General features: G+C 40.3%; 1 protein-coding gene across 1 annotated transcript; it reads left to right on the forward strand.

Annotated features, from left to right (window-relative positions):
* The first annotated feature begins 34 nt into the window (after positions 1–34).
* On the forward strand, positions 35–13,412 carry LOC134674339 (PHD finger protein 12). Its single transcript, XM_063532387.1, has 13 exons — positions 35–361; positions 507–691; positions 1,448–1,591; positions 2,160–2,365; positions 2,915–3,072; positions 3,315–3,389; positions 4,462–4,595; positions 5,138–5,256; positions 5,732–5,922; positions 6,335–6,514; positions 6,920–7,197; positions 12,886–13,033; positions 13,225–13,412. The coding sequence occupies exons 1-13, from the start codon at positions 314–316 to the stop codon at positions 13,402–13,404; spliced, it is 2,046 nt and encodes a 681-aa protein (XP_063388457.1). The 5' UTR covers positions 35–313; the 3' UTR covers positions 13,405–13,412.
* The last annotated feature ends 1,196 nt before the right edge of the window (positions 13,413–14,608 follow it).

The raw sequence follows: 14,608 nt of genomic DNA on the forward strand, positions 1-14,608 counted from the left end.
CCGTAACTTTACCTGCTACATCACTAACGTCAACTGTCAAACTACACGCTTAGCGGCCATCTTTAATATCGAAATCTGTCGGTATTGTTGATTGTATATTAAGCAAATTTTCAGACTTTCTGGTGAATATTTGACATCCAAATTCATTATTTTGTTGATTTAATAACTATATAATTCAAAATGTATCCCTAAACACATCAACATTACAGTGTATGTGACAATTCTGTGTCCCATTGAACTTCTTTTTTTACTAAGCGATTTTTCGGCATAACTCCGTAAGAAGCCTTCATTGAAGCTTTAATAAGCGTTAATAATGTCTAACGTGAGCTATGATCTTGATACGTCAGGCGGTCTTATGCCGGTAAGTAGTTTTAAACTATTTCTGTGAGTTCACAAGTTTGGTATTTTGATACTCTGGCGCCATTTTATATTGAGCGTTATAAAATGTAGTTAGACTCCAATTAAGTGTCGCGTACGCTTTCTTACAAGTTATTTCTGTGTTTCAGCTTATAAAGGCGTTGATTAAGCCACCGGACGAGGAGGCGAACAACCAGAAGAGCAAGAAATCCCAGCATCCTTATTACAAGAGGCCTGGCAAAGGTCATAACCGCGATTCCTGTGACGCGTGCGGCGAAGGCGGGGACCTTATCTGCTGCGACCGCTGTCCGGCTAGTTTCCATCTTGGTTGCTAGTGAGTTGTTTCAGATATTCCAGAATATTAAAATTTGTTCAAGTTGAATAAATAAGGCATGTTTATGGATGGGTAGGTATGATTAAGTTTTTTTTAGTGGTTTTGTGTTAATTTTGTCTGACTATTTCTGAAAGAAAATCTATTTGTAACAACTCCAGGCCTTACCTGTCAGTAGTCTCCAGCAGCTAATAAAATTTTATCCTAGTTATAGATTATTTTTGACTAATTTGTAGAAGTCGACTGAGTAGTACAAATAACATAAATATTAAAAATGTAATATCTTATTAATATAAATAAAATGGCCCAAAGACACCGGGAGGAATAGGCAGCTGTGGACCCCTTCTTGTATTCATTCAGCCCTAGAATTCACCCCTATTGATTATCTCATATCTTATTTATTCGGATGCAATCATCCAAAAGATACTTATCAACCCAATATAATATTTTATAGAGGACAGACCTGCCCTATAAAAACTCGTTGTTTTACAATTATGTAGTTTTACAATTAATAGTAATTCCCACATAAACACAGATTTTACAACTTCCCAATATATAAAAGCACATAGTTAATGGTACTGTCTGATCTGGTAAATACTGGCAAATTAACTTCTCCGTAGAAAAATCCTAAGAAATGTCCCATTGAGCCTACATTTTTCAAATTTGCCGCTTTTTTCTAGTGACAAAAGTAGGCTTGCCAGATTATATTTATCCATTTCCATGTGGCAATACTCAAATGTTACCCATTATCTCACTCAGTGACCCACCGCTGGACGAGAATGACATCCCAGCTGGGCTGTGGCTGTGTCGTGAGTGCAAGGGCTCGGACGAGCAGCCCCCGTCCTCGCGCAGCAGCCGCGCCGTGTCCCCGGCCGACAGCAAGGACTCCGACAAGAAGACCAGGCAAGCATTTAGCTAAACATTGGTCATGAGGGAATGGTTGGTTTGTTTTTTTATGATGTTTTAACGACTATCATTATCATCCATCATCATGAAAAGAGTATTTTTATTTTATTTGACATAAATGACATAATAAAAAACAAAAACTAAAATTAGTTTAATGCTATAAAGATTTCAGTTAGGTACTTTTATAAATGAAATTCTCAAAGCTTAAAAAATTTCGGGTTACTCATGTTATTCTTGTTCTCCAGTTTCTCCTTAACATTTCAATAAGCAGTAGTAGTTAAACACTTAATTGTAGAAAAAAAAAACAGGAAAAAATCACTCCTCATTAGTACAAAGGTGTTCCAGTTAACCTTTTAACCTTAACACAATAAATTAGACAACCTTTTTTTTCTCTCTTGCAACAAGTAGTCTCATATCCTCTGTACTACTGATAAATATAACGAGTTTTGCCGCAATATAATTTTAAGCCACCGGATGGCTTAAATGGCGATAAATAAATAATGGTAATAAAAGCCATCTAACATTTTTTTTATCAATTTCTAAATTAATTTAAATCTTTAACCAGGTCCCTTCGCAACCGTTCAAACTCCACCAAGAAGACTGAAGAAGATGAGAAAGACAAGGACAAGGATAGCAAGGAGAAAGAGAAGGAAGTCAAGGAGCTGACCCCTATGGAGATCCTCGTGAAGGCAGCCAAAGTGATGAACCCGCGCCAGTTCGAGCTGCCCAGGGAGATGCGGGTGCCTTGTCCCTTCCCTGGGACTGAAAAAGGTAAGGTTCCATGTTGCAACCTCATATCTGAGGGCTATCACCATATGGATTAATATTAACATCAATAAATTGCTCTGATAATTAAATTAAGATAAAATGTACCAATAACTATTTGTAAGTGCCTACATAGCCTAGGCCTACATGAATAAAGTATATTTTGACTTTGACATAAGTTTCTTTTATGTTGTATTACTTTCCATCCTGGTTGAGTTTTGGCCTTCAGTAAAGACGCTTGGAGTCCTTTGTGAGTGGCTTCCTCGATCACACTCAACCAGCGCCCACTCTTTCTTTCGATGACCTTTTTTGAGTCCAGCAATACCTTTTCAAGGTTATTATCAAGCCCTTGCTTTTGCGTCTTCAAATGTCTAAAGAAACCCTGAATTTTTCCAAAGCAGAAAGACAAATTCAGTTCTTTACCACTTTTGAATACTAACCAGTCTGCGTCTGCTGAGAAGGTATATATTTAATGGCTTGTACCTTCGTGTGTGGCTGCCATTTTTGTCTATATAACAAGTGACGCCAAAAGGTTAAAATAAATTATTTTTTCAGAAAACGGCAATGGCAACGGCAAGAACGGCAACGGCCTAGTGACGGTGGACGCCTGGGGTTGCGTGCCTCTACCGGCTAAATCCTGCTTCGTGTGCCGCGGCACTTGCAAGACGGCTCCGCTGTTGGCTTGCGACTACTGCCCGCTGCTGTTCCATCAGGTTTGACTACAGACCTTGTTTATATCTACACTATAATAACAGTTGAACGGCAACGGCCTAGTGACGGTGGACGCATGGGGTTGCGTGCCTCTACTGGCTAAATCCTATCGGCTCCGCTATTGGCTTGTGATTATTGTCCGTTCTTATTCCACCAGGTGGAATATATTCATATTGACTATGTGACGAAAATGTGACAAAGACAATGATTTTAAGAAATTGGAGTTAATGTTTTTTTTGTGCAGGATTGCCTGGACCCGCCGCTGACGGCGTTGCCGACCGGCCGTTGGATGTGCCCCAATCATGTCGAGCAATATATCGTAAGTTTCTCTTACTTATATTGATGTCAAATATACTTTTGAAAGTGCTAGGAAGCCGATTTTAAGTCTAATGACGTCAACCATGAATGTGGAACATCAGTAATTTAATATTGACGTTTATAAACTGAAATACTGTTCTACCATAATGGCCAGGGGGCGTCACAATCACGAGCCCTCAGCAAATTGTCATATACTTGGAAATTTCGACCCATGCCACCGAGCCCGGATGACAGCGGTCTAGGCATCTGTCGCGTGAACAGGATGCTGGTTCGATTCCAGCTCTGGACACTGGAGGCCTTGGTCATTTTTTCCTTCGTATATGACATTTATTTCGGTTTATAGTAGAGATGCAACGTATAGTTGTTTGGCCGGATACCGGATACCGGATATTCGGCGTGACCATCGGCCGAATATCCGGTATCCGGCCGCCGAATATTCGGCCAGCGGAACTATACCACCTAAATTTCGGTTTTTCGGGTGCGCATTCTGCAGGTTTGACCTGTTTCCTAGTAAACGTTCGCGCGGACTCATTTCTAGGTTCGAAATGAGTGCGCGTGCAAGTCAGTGGAATGAATGAATTGTTTTAAAATAATAAACAAGTACGATTATGACCGTGTCTGTTTCTTAAATCCAATTTGTTTACTCCGAAATCAAGCAATGTTACTATCCGGTATCCGGCCGAATAGTAACCGAACTGGAAAGGCCCAGACGGTAAGCGCCGAAAAGGCAAACCAAACATGCGCTGGGAGGAAGACATGAAAAGAAATGCTGGTCCAAATTGGAAAAGAATAGCACAAGACCGTGAAAAATGGATATCTTTGGAAGAGGCCTTCACCTAACGGGTTCCTACAAATTAAATCAACAAAAATATATTAACAAACTTATGTATAACAAAAGGAAATAAAAGGCTTTTTATTTTATTTTATTTATTATTTATTAGTAACCAGATATCCAGTGCATCTCTATACTTTATAGTTTAAATAGTAGTGTCTATTTGAAATAGCAGAAATTAAAATATTTTCATGGAAAGTAATTGAATTTGTTGTTCAGAGTATTAACGTTTCTGGTGCAGGATTGGAAGCTGGTGAACTCGGTGTCGGCGTCGGAGCGCGTGGCGCTGTGGGAGCGGTTCTCGGCGCCGCCGGACCAGCAAGCCATCAAGATTGACTTCATCCGCCGGGCGAGAGCTCATAGACCACCCTTCAGGTAAACATATCTTACGTTTTTGTATAAAAAATGAAATGTTCAGTCATTTCCAAAATGGATACTGCTTTTTACTGTCGTGAATGTATCCAGATATCCTCCAAGTCCCAGCCATACAAATTGAAAATAAAAAATTTGCCACTGAAATTTGAACCTACAGTGTAAAAAAACAGAGTTTATTTTGCGTCTTTTTGTAAATTGAACGAAACAATGCAAAAGCGACTCTGTTCCAATTGAAAATGATTGAACTGAAGAAGTACTATAGGTAGATATGTCTGAGAGCTTCTTCAACTTTTAACTTTCCGCATAATCTGTAGATGCAGCTGACATGGTTGGGTCATACATAGAATACCATTCATAAGAACTTTTCTTAAAAAATTTTGACACTTCTTTTTGCGACTATTGCAGACGCGAGTGTAAGTTGTTCCAATGTGCTCCGGACATCGACAGATTTGACTCACGATAATGTTGACTCGACGGGCTAACTCACGTATGCAAGTTGAAAGTGTATAATGATGAGATATAATAATAGTTTGTGCATGCAGGGTAAAGGTGCCAGTAGGCGTCCGCGGGCGTGTTGTGGTACCAGGTATGGTTCGCCAACACTACGCGGACCCACCGCCACTGCAGCCCAGCCGTCGCGAATATGTACGCTGCAGGAATGGTTAGTATATATACTTTAACTTTTACATACTTACAATAAAAGTAGTATAGTCACAGAATAAATAATAGTACTAGGTACAGAAGACTCACTCTTTAACAAAACGCGTCTGTTAAGATCAGGACAGATATGGCCGCTAGGTGGCGACAGCGCCACGCGCGGTTTATGGCTAGCCACTAAAATTGGCGTGGAACGGATGTACTTTTAGCTACCTGTTGCAACGACGAAATCGCGGAGTGAACCACGCCTGGTACAGTGAAGGTCTGCAATTTTTTTTCCGTACCATATCCAACTTTGTCACAGTGACTATAATTATGAGATTCCTAATAGCTTTCATATTGATTCTCACTGTGACAAGTATGGTATACCACAGAAACAGAAGTCATATTCCTTGACTGTATCTAATAATCCGATTCAATCAAAAACATATTTATTTTTTGTCATTTAAATCTATTTACCAATTTTGATTCCTTTTCAGTACTTAAAAACTTACAAGCGACCAGCGACTATGAAGCTTCAGATGAAGATGAGGATGCTCCTAAACACACCATCTGCCTCAACTTATCGTGTACAAAGCACAACGGGGAACCCCAACCGCGGCCCGCGGACCTCAAGGGGGCCAGTGAGGAGGACGCCGCTGATGATCTCAAGGCCATCACACAGCCTAAGGTAAGACAAACACAATGTTACATTAATTTATGTGTCAACGATTTCAGCGAGTTTCTGATCTGATGATCGGTTCGCATAACTGATTAGATCAGAAACATGGGACTGCACACCATAATTATAATATATTAGTGGACTATTCCTAGATGGGATTATTTAAAATGAAAGCAAAAATACAGCAGCATAAGTTCCGAAAAATCATTGGTACGAGCCAGGGTTTGAACTCGCGACCTCTTGATTGAAACTCTTGAAAGAAATAATATTAGTCTAATATCGTTCGAGAAATGGGACCCTGTTCTATTGTAATTATAAATTTTATGATAGAAATCAATATTGCCTTTGCCTTAGCAGGGTTTAACTTTGTGAGCGATTTAAAGAAGTACATGACAATTTATTTCCATTTTTATTTTCTCAGGAGGAAATCGCCTCAACGGAAAGCGACCACTCCGACTCGGACATAGAATACGAATCTCCCGTGAAACGGCGCCGCGAGACACCCAGCGGGGCGGACGCGCTGCGGGCCGCAGTTGACGACCAGCTCAAGAAGCTAGACCAGAGCCTGATCAAGTTGTTGGCGTGGCAGAGGCTACAGCAGGTATGATGATGTGGTTTATTGAAAGAGTTGATATTTTATTATGAATGCGTATAGGAGCTATGTTTTGGCATTTCAAAGATTGAAAATGAATAGGGTTAATATATTTTCGGAAACGCTTACTTTGAACTTCAAAAACTGATAGCAAAGTTGCATTTTCTTCACATGTGAGGCAAAGTAATCAAATGGAAACTTTGAGTTGTTTTCTTATGTTTGCTGGTAGAATTGACTTTTAAACGATGTCTCTGGATGATAAATATTTAATAATATTTATTCGGATTTGATTTGGCTCGATTTTGTTTGATATTTTACATTTGATATCTGCTTAGAAACCCTCGCAACGCTCAATGTTAGCACGAGCGGTTAAACAACAACTTTGGCCCCTTGTAAAACAGGTAACAATTTCAGATCCTAGTGGGCGAGCAGTGCCACGGCCCCTGGTCCCGCCTGCCGCTGTCCGCGGAGGCGGAGGCGCTCGTGCAGGCCGCGGTGCCGCGCGCGCGGCTGGCGCGGCACGGCTTCCGGCACGTGGCGCTCCCCTCCGAGCTGCTGTCCCGAGCGGAGCGCGAGCGCATCGCCCGAGCCGTGTGGGGCGCCGTGCCGCCGCCGCCCCGGGTGCCCAAGGTCGAGGGGCCGCCCGAGGCGGTGCTGAAGGCCGCCGCCTGCCCTGTACTTAGACCTAGCAGGTATATGTACTCCCGGTGACCTCGCTTTACGAGCTGTGGTCACCTCACGGGTGGAGCGAGAACAGATAGCGAGAGGGATGTAGGACTCCGCACCGCCGCCGCCATCTGTGTCCGCCACCTATCCAGTTATAATATCCTTCAAAATTAGTGAAATGATCACCAATCATATTAAATTTCTCACAGGACCTCTCTGATTGCGTGAGACATTATATTATAAGAAACTCAACTTTCAATACCACACGTAGGTAAAGCCTGACAACAGTTTATTTAACCCTGAGATAGTGTCGCTGCAAACAGCTTATGTATGGCAATAATGTGCGTACGTCATGTATAGTCGGGGTAGTGGGCATTGGCTTCATGTTGATACTCGTATAATGTCAAAACATTGCTTACTTAGGCTAAGCGCGCACCACGACTTTTTGTCGCGCGATAATTTAGTCGCAGAAATGTAACGTATGAGTTTATATGGCAGTGCGAGCATATGCGACAAAAAAATCGCAGCGATTTTAAAATTGTGATTTGTCACATTTTTCCGCGACTGTTCGCGACGCGATTGTCGCAAAGTGAATTGCAGCATACGCATACGATTTCGCTCTCCAAGCGTCAACATGTCGGAACCTGCTGCTGAAGACGCTAGATGTTGTAGTAGTAGTAGTAAACTCTTTATTGTACAAAAAGACATATTAAAAATAACATACAATTAGCAAGAAGTACAAAGGCGAACTTATCCCTTTGAGGGATCTCTTCCAGTTAACCTTTGAGTAGATGAGAGGAGAGAGTGAAAAGAGGGTGACAAATGCAGCAAAATGTACAACAAGGTACCAGAAAGATAAAGGATATAAATACATACAAAATTTATAGGATAAACATACATATATTACACAAAAAGGAAAGGGGAAAATACACTAAAAATTGGAAAGAATTAGAACGATATAAAGCAACTATACAATAGAAATATAGACAAATTAATCAGTCAAATCAGATAACCATAGCTTCTTTAACCTCTCCTTGAACGACGCAACCGATTGTGCCTGCCTGAGCGACACAGGCAGCTCATTCCACAGCTTCACTGGACGCACTGCGAAGGACTTGTTGTATCCTCGAGATTTGTGAGGAGGGATGGCAAGTGATAAATTCGCGCTCGAACGCAGACGGTGGCCACTGCCTTCAGCCAGAAATTGAAATTTTTGAGAGAGGTATAGCGGAGAAGAAGGTGTAAAAAGAACATTAAAGAGAAGAGAAAGAGTGTGAAGATCTCTACGGCGGCGGATTGGAAGCCAATTGAGTTTTTGACGGTAGTAAGACACATGATCGTACTTCCGTAGTCCGAAAATGAATCTTATACAGACATTCTGTAAGCGCTCTAACTTGTCTAGGAGTTCTTCTGTCATGTCAAGATTTACGACGTCACCGTAGTCTAGTAAAGGCAGTAACAGAGACCGGGCCAGCATGGCTTTGGTATCAAGTGGAAGAAAGTTCTGAAGGCGCCTTAAAGAATGGAGAGAACCAAACAACTTTTTGCTTACTTCAGTAACATGAGGAGCCCAGGAAAGTGTCTGATCCCTAGATTTTTAACAGTGGGTGAGAAAGGAATTGGTGTACCATCAAAGAAAATTCTAGGTGCCACCTGCTCAGACAATATGGAGATGTAATGAGGACTTCCCAAAACGATCGCTTGCGACTTCATGGCGTTGACTTTTAAACCGAAAGATGAAGCCCATAAACAGACGGAATCTAAATCGGCGTTAATTTGGCTTACGAGGGAATCGAAATCATCAAGGTTGGCAGCTGAATAAATTTGCAGATGTTGACCATTTAATTATGGAAATAGGAGATCACCTTTGTGGTATAAATACTCAAAGTCATACAGCGATCGCATATTAAAGACAACGTTTGATGACAAGCGACTGGTACGAAATCCATGTTGAGAATGAACAAATCGTCGACTTTTTCATCGCAGTGCGCGCAGTGAATTTTCTGCGATATATTACAGCGCGATTCTAAAATCGTGGCGCAAAAACTAAAATCGTGGTGCGCGCTTGGCCTTACAGAGAATTCGGTTCTTTCAATTTACCTATTCGTCAAAATCTGATTCTAAATATTCAATATTTATATATTCTTCGTTTTCTGACTCTGACGAAGTCTGATTTTCATCAGATGTTGTGTCGCTTTCAGGACCACCAACCTCGATTATTAAAACGTTCAGTCTCACATTCGATTATAGGACCTTTATTCCTATAATCGTATTCAATTTTTTTACATGGTCACAGCAAATTGCTCAAATTTTTTTGAGTTACTTCCAATACGATACGATAACCAGTTCAATACAACCGCACTATAAAACGTCAATACCGGTCATGTCAACAACCAACTTTAAAACATTGTTTATTGGAATTCTATGTAATCCTTCGTCTTTTTTAAGCTGTAAGTATTTGATTGCATTCAGTACAATTTTTTTCGCATCTTTGGAATATTTTTTTGGCATTTTTGTAATAAACCCGTTTATATTTGAATATATTCGTAGATATTTTCTATTTGTTTACATCGGTGACATTCGATGACATCCAACGTTCGTTGTCAAAGAGTACTTGTTGCCAGTAAAAGAAATTAGTACCATTGAAAATCCGCAAAATGGCGAGGGTCAAATACACTGTTGTCAGGCTTTACTTGAATTAAGTTGGATGGCTCCTCTACACGATGGCCCAGTGCCGGCCACTCCAAGGGACGCATTTATGCGTTAGAGGGAGCAAATGATATTGCTACCTCATTCTACCGCATGTCTGCATCCCTTGGAGTGGCCGGCGCTGGCCCATAGTGTAGAGGAGCCAGGATATTCTTAGTATAGGCATGTTGACAAGTTTCTAGAACTGTATTCATTTTATAGATAGACACGTAATTATTACAAAAAAAAATATTTAAAATTTTTATTCATTAATTTTAAATACTAAATAGAGCTTAATTAGTTTAGTGTTTAAAGTTTGAGCCTAAACGCTCCAAGCTGTCATGTGACGTCACGGACAGATAAATAAACAAACTGCTGCCAAAATGTCAGTCCTAGCCAGCGAACTGATATACATGGAAGTATTCTGTCCGCTCAGTTATGACCCAACGTAAACTATTCGATTGTAGGCGGTGCTTACAAACTATTCGATTCGCAACTTCAGTTCGTCCGAGATGACAGTCAGTGACGGATGGCCAAATTGATTTATAAAAACAACGTTTTTTTGTAAATAAAAATGTCTTCATGTGTCGTGAAGTGATGCAGAAGTTATTTTAGTTCATACCAAGGATAGTGGAATCACTTTTCACTTGTAGTAAACAGATAACTTCAGTAAAATTTGGAATAAACATGACGATTTGTTTTCAATACTACCGTGCTAAGCTAAAACGTAACAACTGCATACGACTTTCATAACAACATACGACTTTTTAAATTGCGAGGATAATAGGGATGGTGTTATGCCAAATGAAGTAGACTATTTTATTAACTTGTACTTGGTTTAGGTATTTTCTATATAATTATAAATGTAGTAGGTAATGAATTCTTTCTTACAGATTTGTATTTTCCTTTTTTATTTCATGAGACGGAGCTGTAAAAAAACTACCTCATTCTTTCAAATTCATAATCAAATTTGATATTATCATTTTACATTACTTTCCATTCAGATTCCCACAAGATGCTATTCGCAGAGAACTATGGAAAAAAGCTGTCCAATTATAGAGACATGAAATTAAGTGGATGCCTGGAAAGATATCTAGAATATGTTCTATTCATGAGATATAACTCGTGGGATAATCATACCCGGTCTCCTATGTGTAGATACACTTCCACTGAATTAATTTAACAAATACACACATTATCTGAAAATGTTGATCATTCGAATCCACCCTCTACCGTCACATATATGTAGGTTCTCTCTCAACCCATTTCCGTCAGTATAAAAGAGCGGCAAATTTAGAAAATGTAAGCGCGCGAATGGGTGTGGTCCCATACAAAATTTTAATTTTGCACCTTTTTCTACTGACAAACTTAATTGCTTGACCGGCTATATACATATAATATATTTCCATTGGAACTGAAAGTGGGGATTTATTGTGACTCCGCCTATTCAAATATTTTTGACCCGATTCGTGTACCCATGTAAATTTTGCAGGCTGTATAGCCAGTCCGAATTCTAAGATCAAGTTTACCATACATTTACAATGGCGTACTTGATCTTAGAAAAACGGACAGACTATACCTGAACGTGACTTCGCACTGCCATACAAATTTATAATAAAATATACAAAATACTTATTATAGCGGAATACATTTATACAACAATGATATATTTACTTATGTTGAGTTAGTCTGTCATATCATAACAACATTTTAACTAGTTATCTTTTAATCTGCATTAAATTATAATACGTGAATTATTTGACTGGTTCTTCAATGTATGGCATAAACCTATCCCTGTCCAAGTCATATTCTAATCAAATGTGAACCGCAAACTCTCAGCGGCCAGTACGTACAGCAAGAAGGTTATTAGCGGATTAATGTCGCTGATTGGTAGTTATTGACATTATATGCATTTCATCTACACTTAGCTATGTGCCATTAGTGTAATAAAGATGACTATTATTTTGTTTACCAGCTTTGATTACAGTCTCTGTAAACGCGTCGTCTTATTTAAATGTAGGCGTAATTTTGTATGTGTGCTAATTTGGCCCGAGAATTTGAACGGTAATGTTCCTAAAGGCGGTTTCCATACTAAATATATGCGTTCACTGGTCCTAGCGTAGAACAAAAGCTGTAGGTATTTAATTTATCTCTCTTTCTAAAAGTTCACTATTACGTAAATATATAAGCTAAAATAATGAATAACAAGTTGTACATGTCTTATGCAGTGCCTATGAGTAAAAGAACAACAATCAAGACCCTAGAGTATAAAACAAATATCACACAAATATCAAATATTACATGATACTTACGTTGCAGTTACGGATTTTGACTTGAATGATATTGTTACTTGCGAACTACATGTATACATATTACGTTCAGCGATGATAAAACCATTTCAAAAATGAATCACAATAACTGATTTCACACAAAAACACTTACAGTTACAATTTAAAATGAATTATTATGATACAACTAAAATTGTGAGCGCAAATATAGTGGGCCCAGATATAACTTTTTAATTTTTTTTTTGTGTCCGACAGCCAACGTGGCGATGATAGTTCCATTCAGCCAAATTATTAAAAAGATTTTGGTGAAATATCATATTAATAACGTTTTATTTATTCAATAACAAATAAATATATATTTTTATATCATGTAATAATATTTTTTGTACGTAATTAATGTCTATTGTCGAAATAAAAAATACATACAGTTTTTGAACATCCAAACTCTTTGGCGGTGTCGTATGAATTACGGCATGATTACGGTCAGGTATGACGACTAGTCTGTGGTGATTCTCATGTCATTACGTCACGGGCTCCGATTGACGTTTGCAGTCACGTGATACTGGGCATTATTTTAAATACTATTGATTATTTTTAATTAATTTATTACGCATATTTACACTTGCAAAATATGATTTTCAGCATTCTAATATTCCCTGCTATGGTAAAAACATAACATGTTATATATTCGCGATTCATGTCAACATGCCTATTAAAACTAGCCATAATTCCCTGCAGGTCTGGGCTAGGAGATGGTCTAGGCCGGCCAATCCCCATGCGGCTATCTCGATTGACCTTCGGCGCTGACTCCAGCTGCGATGTAGTACTCGACCCTACTCAGTGTCGCTACGTGTCGCGTCTACACGCCACAATATTCTATGACGAGGTATATCATAGTTAATACCTATGCGGTAGTCTCGGTTGACATGTTAGCTGCGAAACGTTGCACGAATATAATTTAACTTGCTTGAGACAACGCAGTCTTGTAGAAATATCATTAAAAATATATCGACACGATAACAATATGATCAAAGGTTAATCTGCCTTTCTTTCTTTCATTTAACTTTAATTTTTCAGGTGACCCGTCACTTCGAACTAATCAACTACTCAGAATGGGGCTCCCGAGTAGACGGAGTGTTATACGCCATGGATGTGTCCGAGCGAGAGGCGCCAGTGGTGGACGACGAAGGCGAAGCCCGAGCTAAGGCCGTTAGGGACGTCGTGAGACATAGGATGCAGTCAGGGACGGCCAGGTAAAGTGTGTGTTTTATACAGTGTTGTATGAGAGTCCCTAGTGGTGGATGAAGAGGGAGAAGCCTGGGGTAAGGTTGTTAGAGATGTTGTGAGATACTGGGTGCAATCAGGGACGGTTAGGTAAAGCGTGTGTTCTATATTCGGAGCATTCCATGAAATTGTCTACCATTTGTCCCGTACAAACGCGAATTTTCTGAAGATTTGCAGGTATAAGAGTTTTCTTTTCTATGACAAATGGTCAAAAATATGCACAGAAAAATAACCGTCTGCTTTAAATGCCGAAAAAAAAGTTGCAACACAGGAAATAAAATGCGTTTGTACGGGACAGCCTGTGGAATGCTCCATTCTAGTGTTGTATGTACGTAGTGTGTCGTATGAGAGTTTGTAGTGGTGGATGAATAGTCAGGGACGGTCAGGTAATGTGTGTGGTCAGTTGATTATAGTGTTATATGTCATGCATGTTTGCTAGAGCAGTTAGTGGTGGATGGTAAGGGCTGTCGTGAGACATCGGATGTAGTTAGGGACTATTAGGTAAAGCGTGTTATACATTAAGGTATCAATGAGAGCTTGTAGTGGTGACGAGGGAGAAGTTCGAGCGGAGGTCGTCGGGGATGTCGTGAGATACCAGATGCAGTCAGGGACGGCCAGGTAAAGTGTGTTTATTACGGTGTCGTAAAAAAATGATGTCCACTAGAGCCTTCAGCGGCTAGGTAACGTGTGTTTATCACAGTGTTATCTGTCACGGACGTCTACTCGAGTTCCTAATGCCCCTAATGGTGGACGACGAGTCTCGAGGGCGAATATTTGTTTCGTCGACGAGTCTCGTAACTTTTGTATATACTTAGGGCATACTGAAAATTCCCGGACCGGCCACTTAGAAAAAATCAGTCTTCACATACATCAGAATCCGGAAACTTTTAGTATGGTTCACATATAATGCAGTAAAGAAAATGTAATATTGCAGGGTGCCTCTCGGGCCGGCGGGCGGGGCGGGCGGGGCGGGCGGGGCGGGCGGGGCGGGCTGCCGCTGCTCGGCGCCGCGCGCGCCGGGCGCCGCGTGGGAGGGCTCCGCGCTCGTGGCGCACGGCGCGCTGCTGCAGCTCGGCTGCCTCATGTACGTGTTCAGCGTCGCCGAGCCCCGCCCTTTTCCGTACGAAACCGCCAACGAGGATCCGGCGATATAGTGCGCGACTATGTCTTATTTAGT

Source organism: Cydia fagiglandana, chromosome 20 (assembly GCF_963556715.1).
Source record: "Cydia fagiglandana chromosome 20, ilCydFagi1.1, whole genome shotgun sequence".
NCBI classification, from domain to species: domain Eukaryota; kingdom Metazoa; phylum Arthropoda; class Insecta; order Lepidoptera; family Tortricidae; genus Cydia; species Cydia fagiglandana.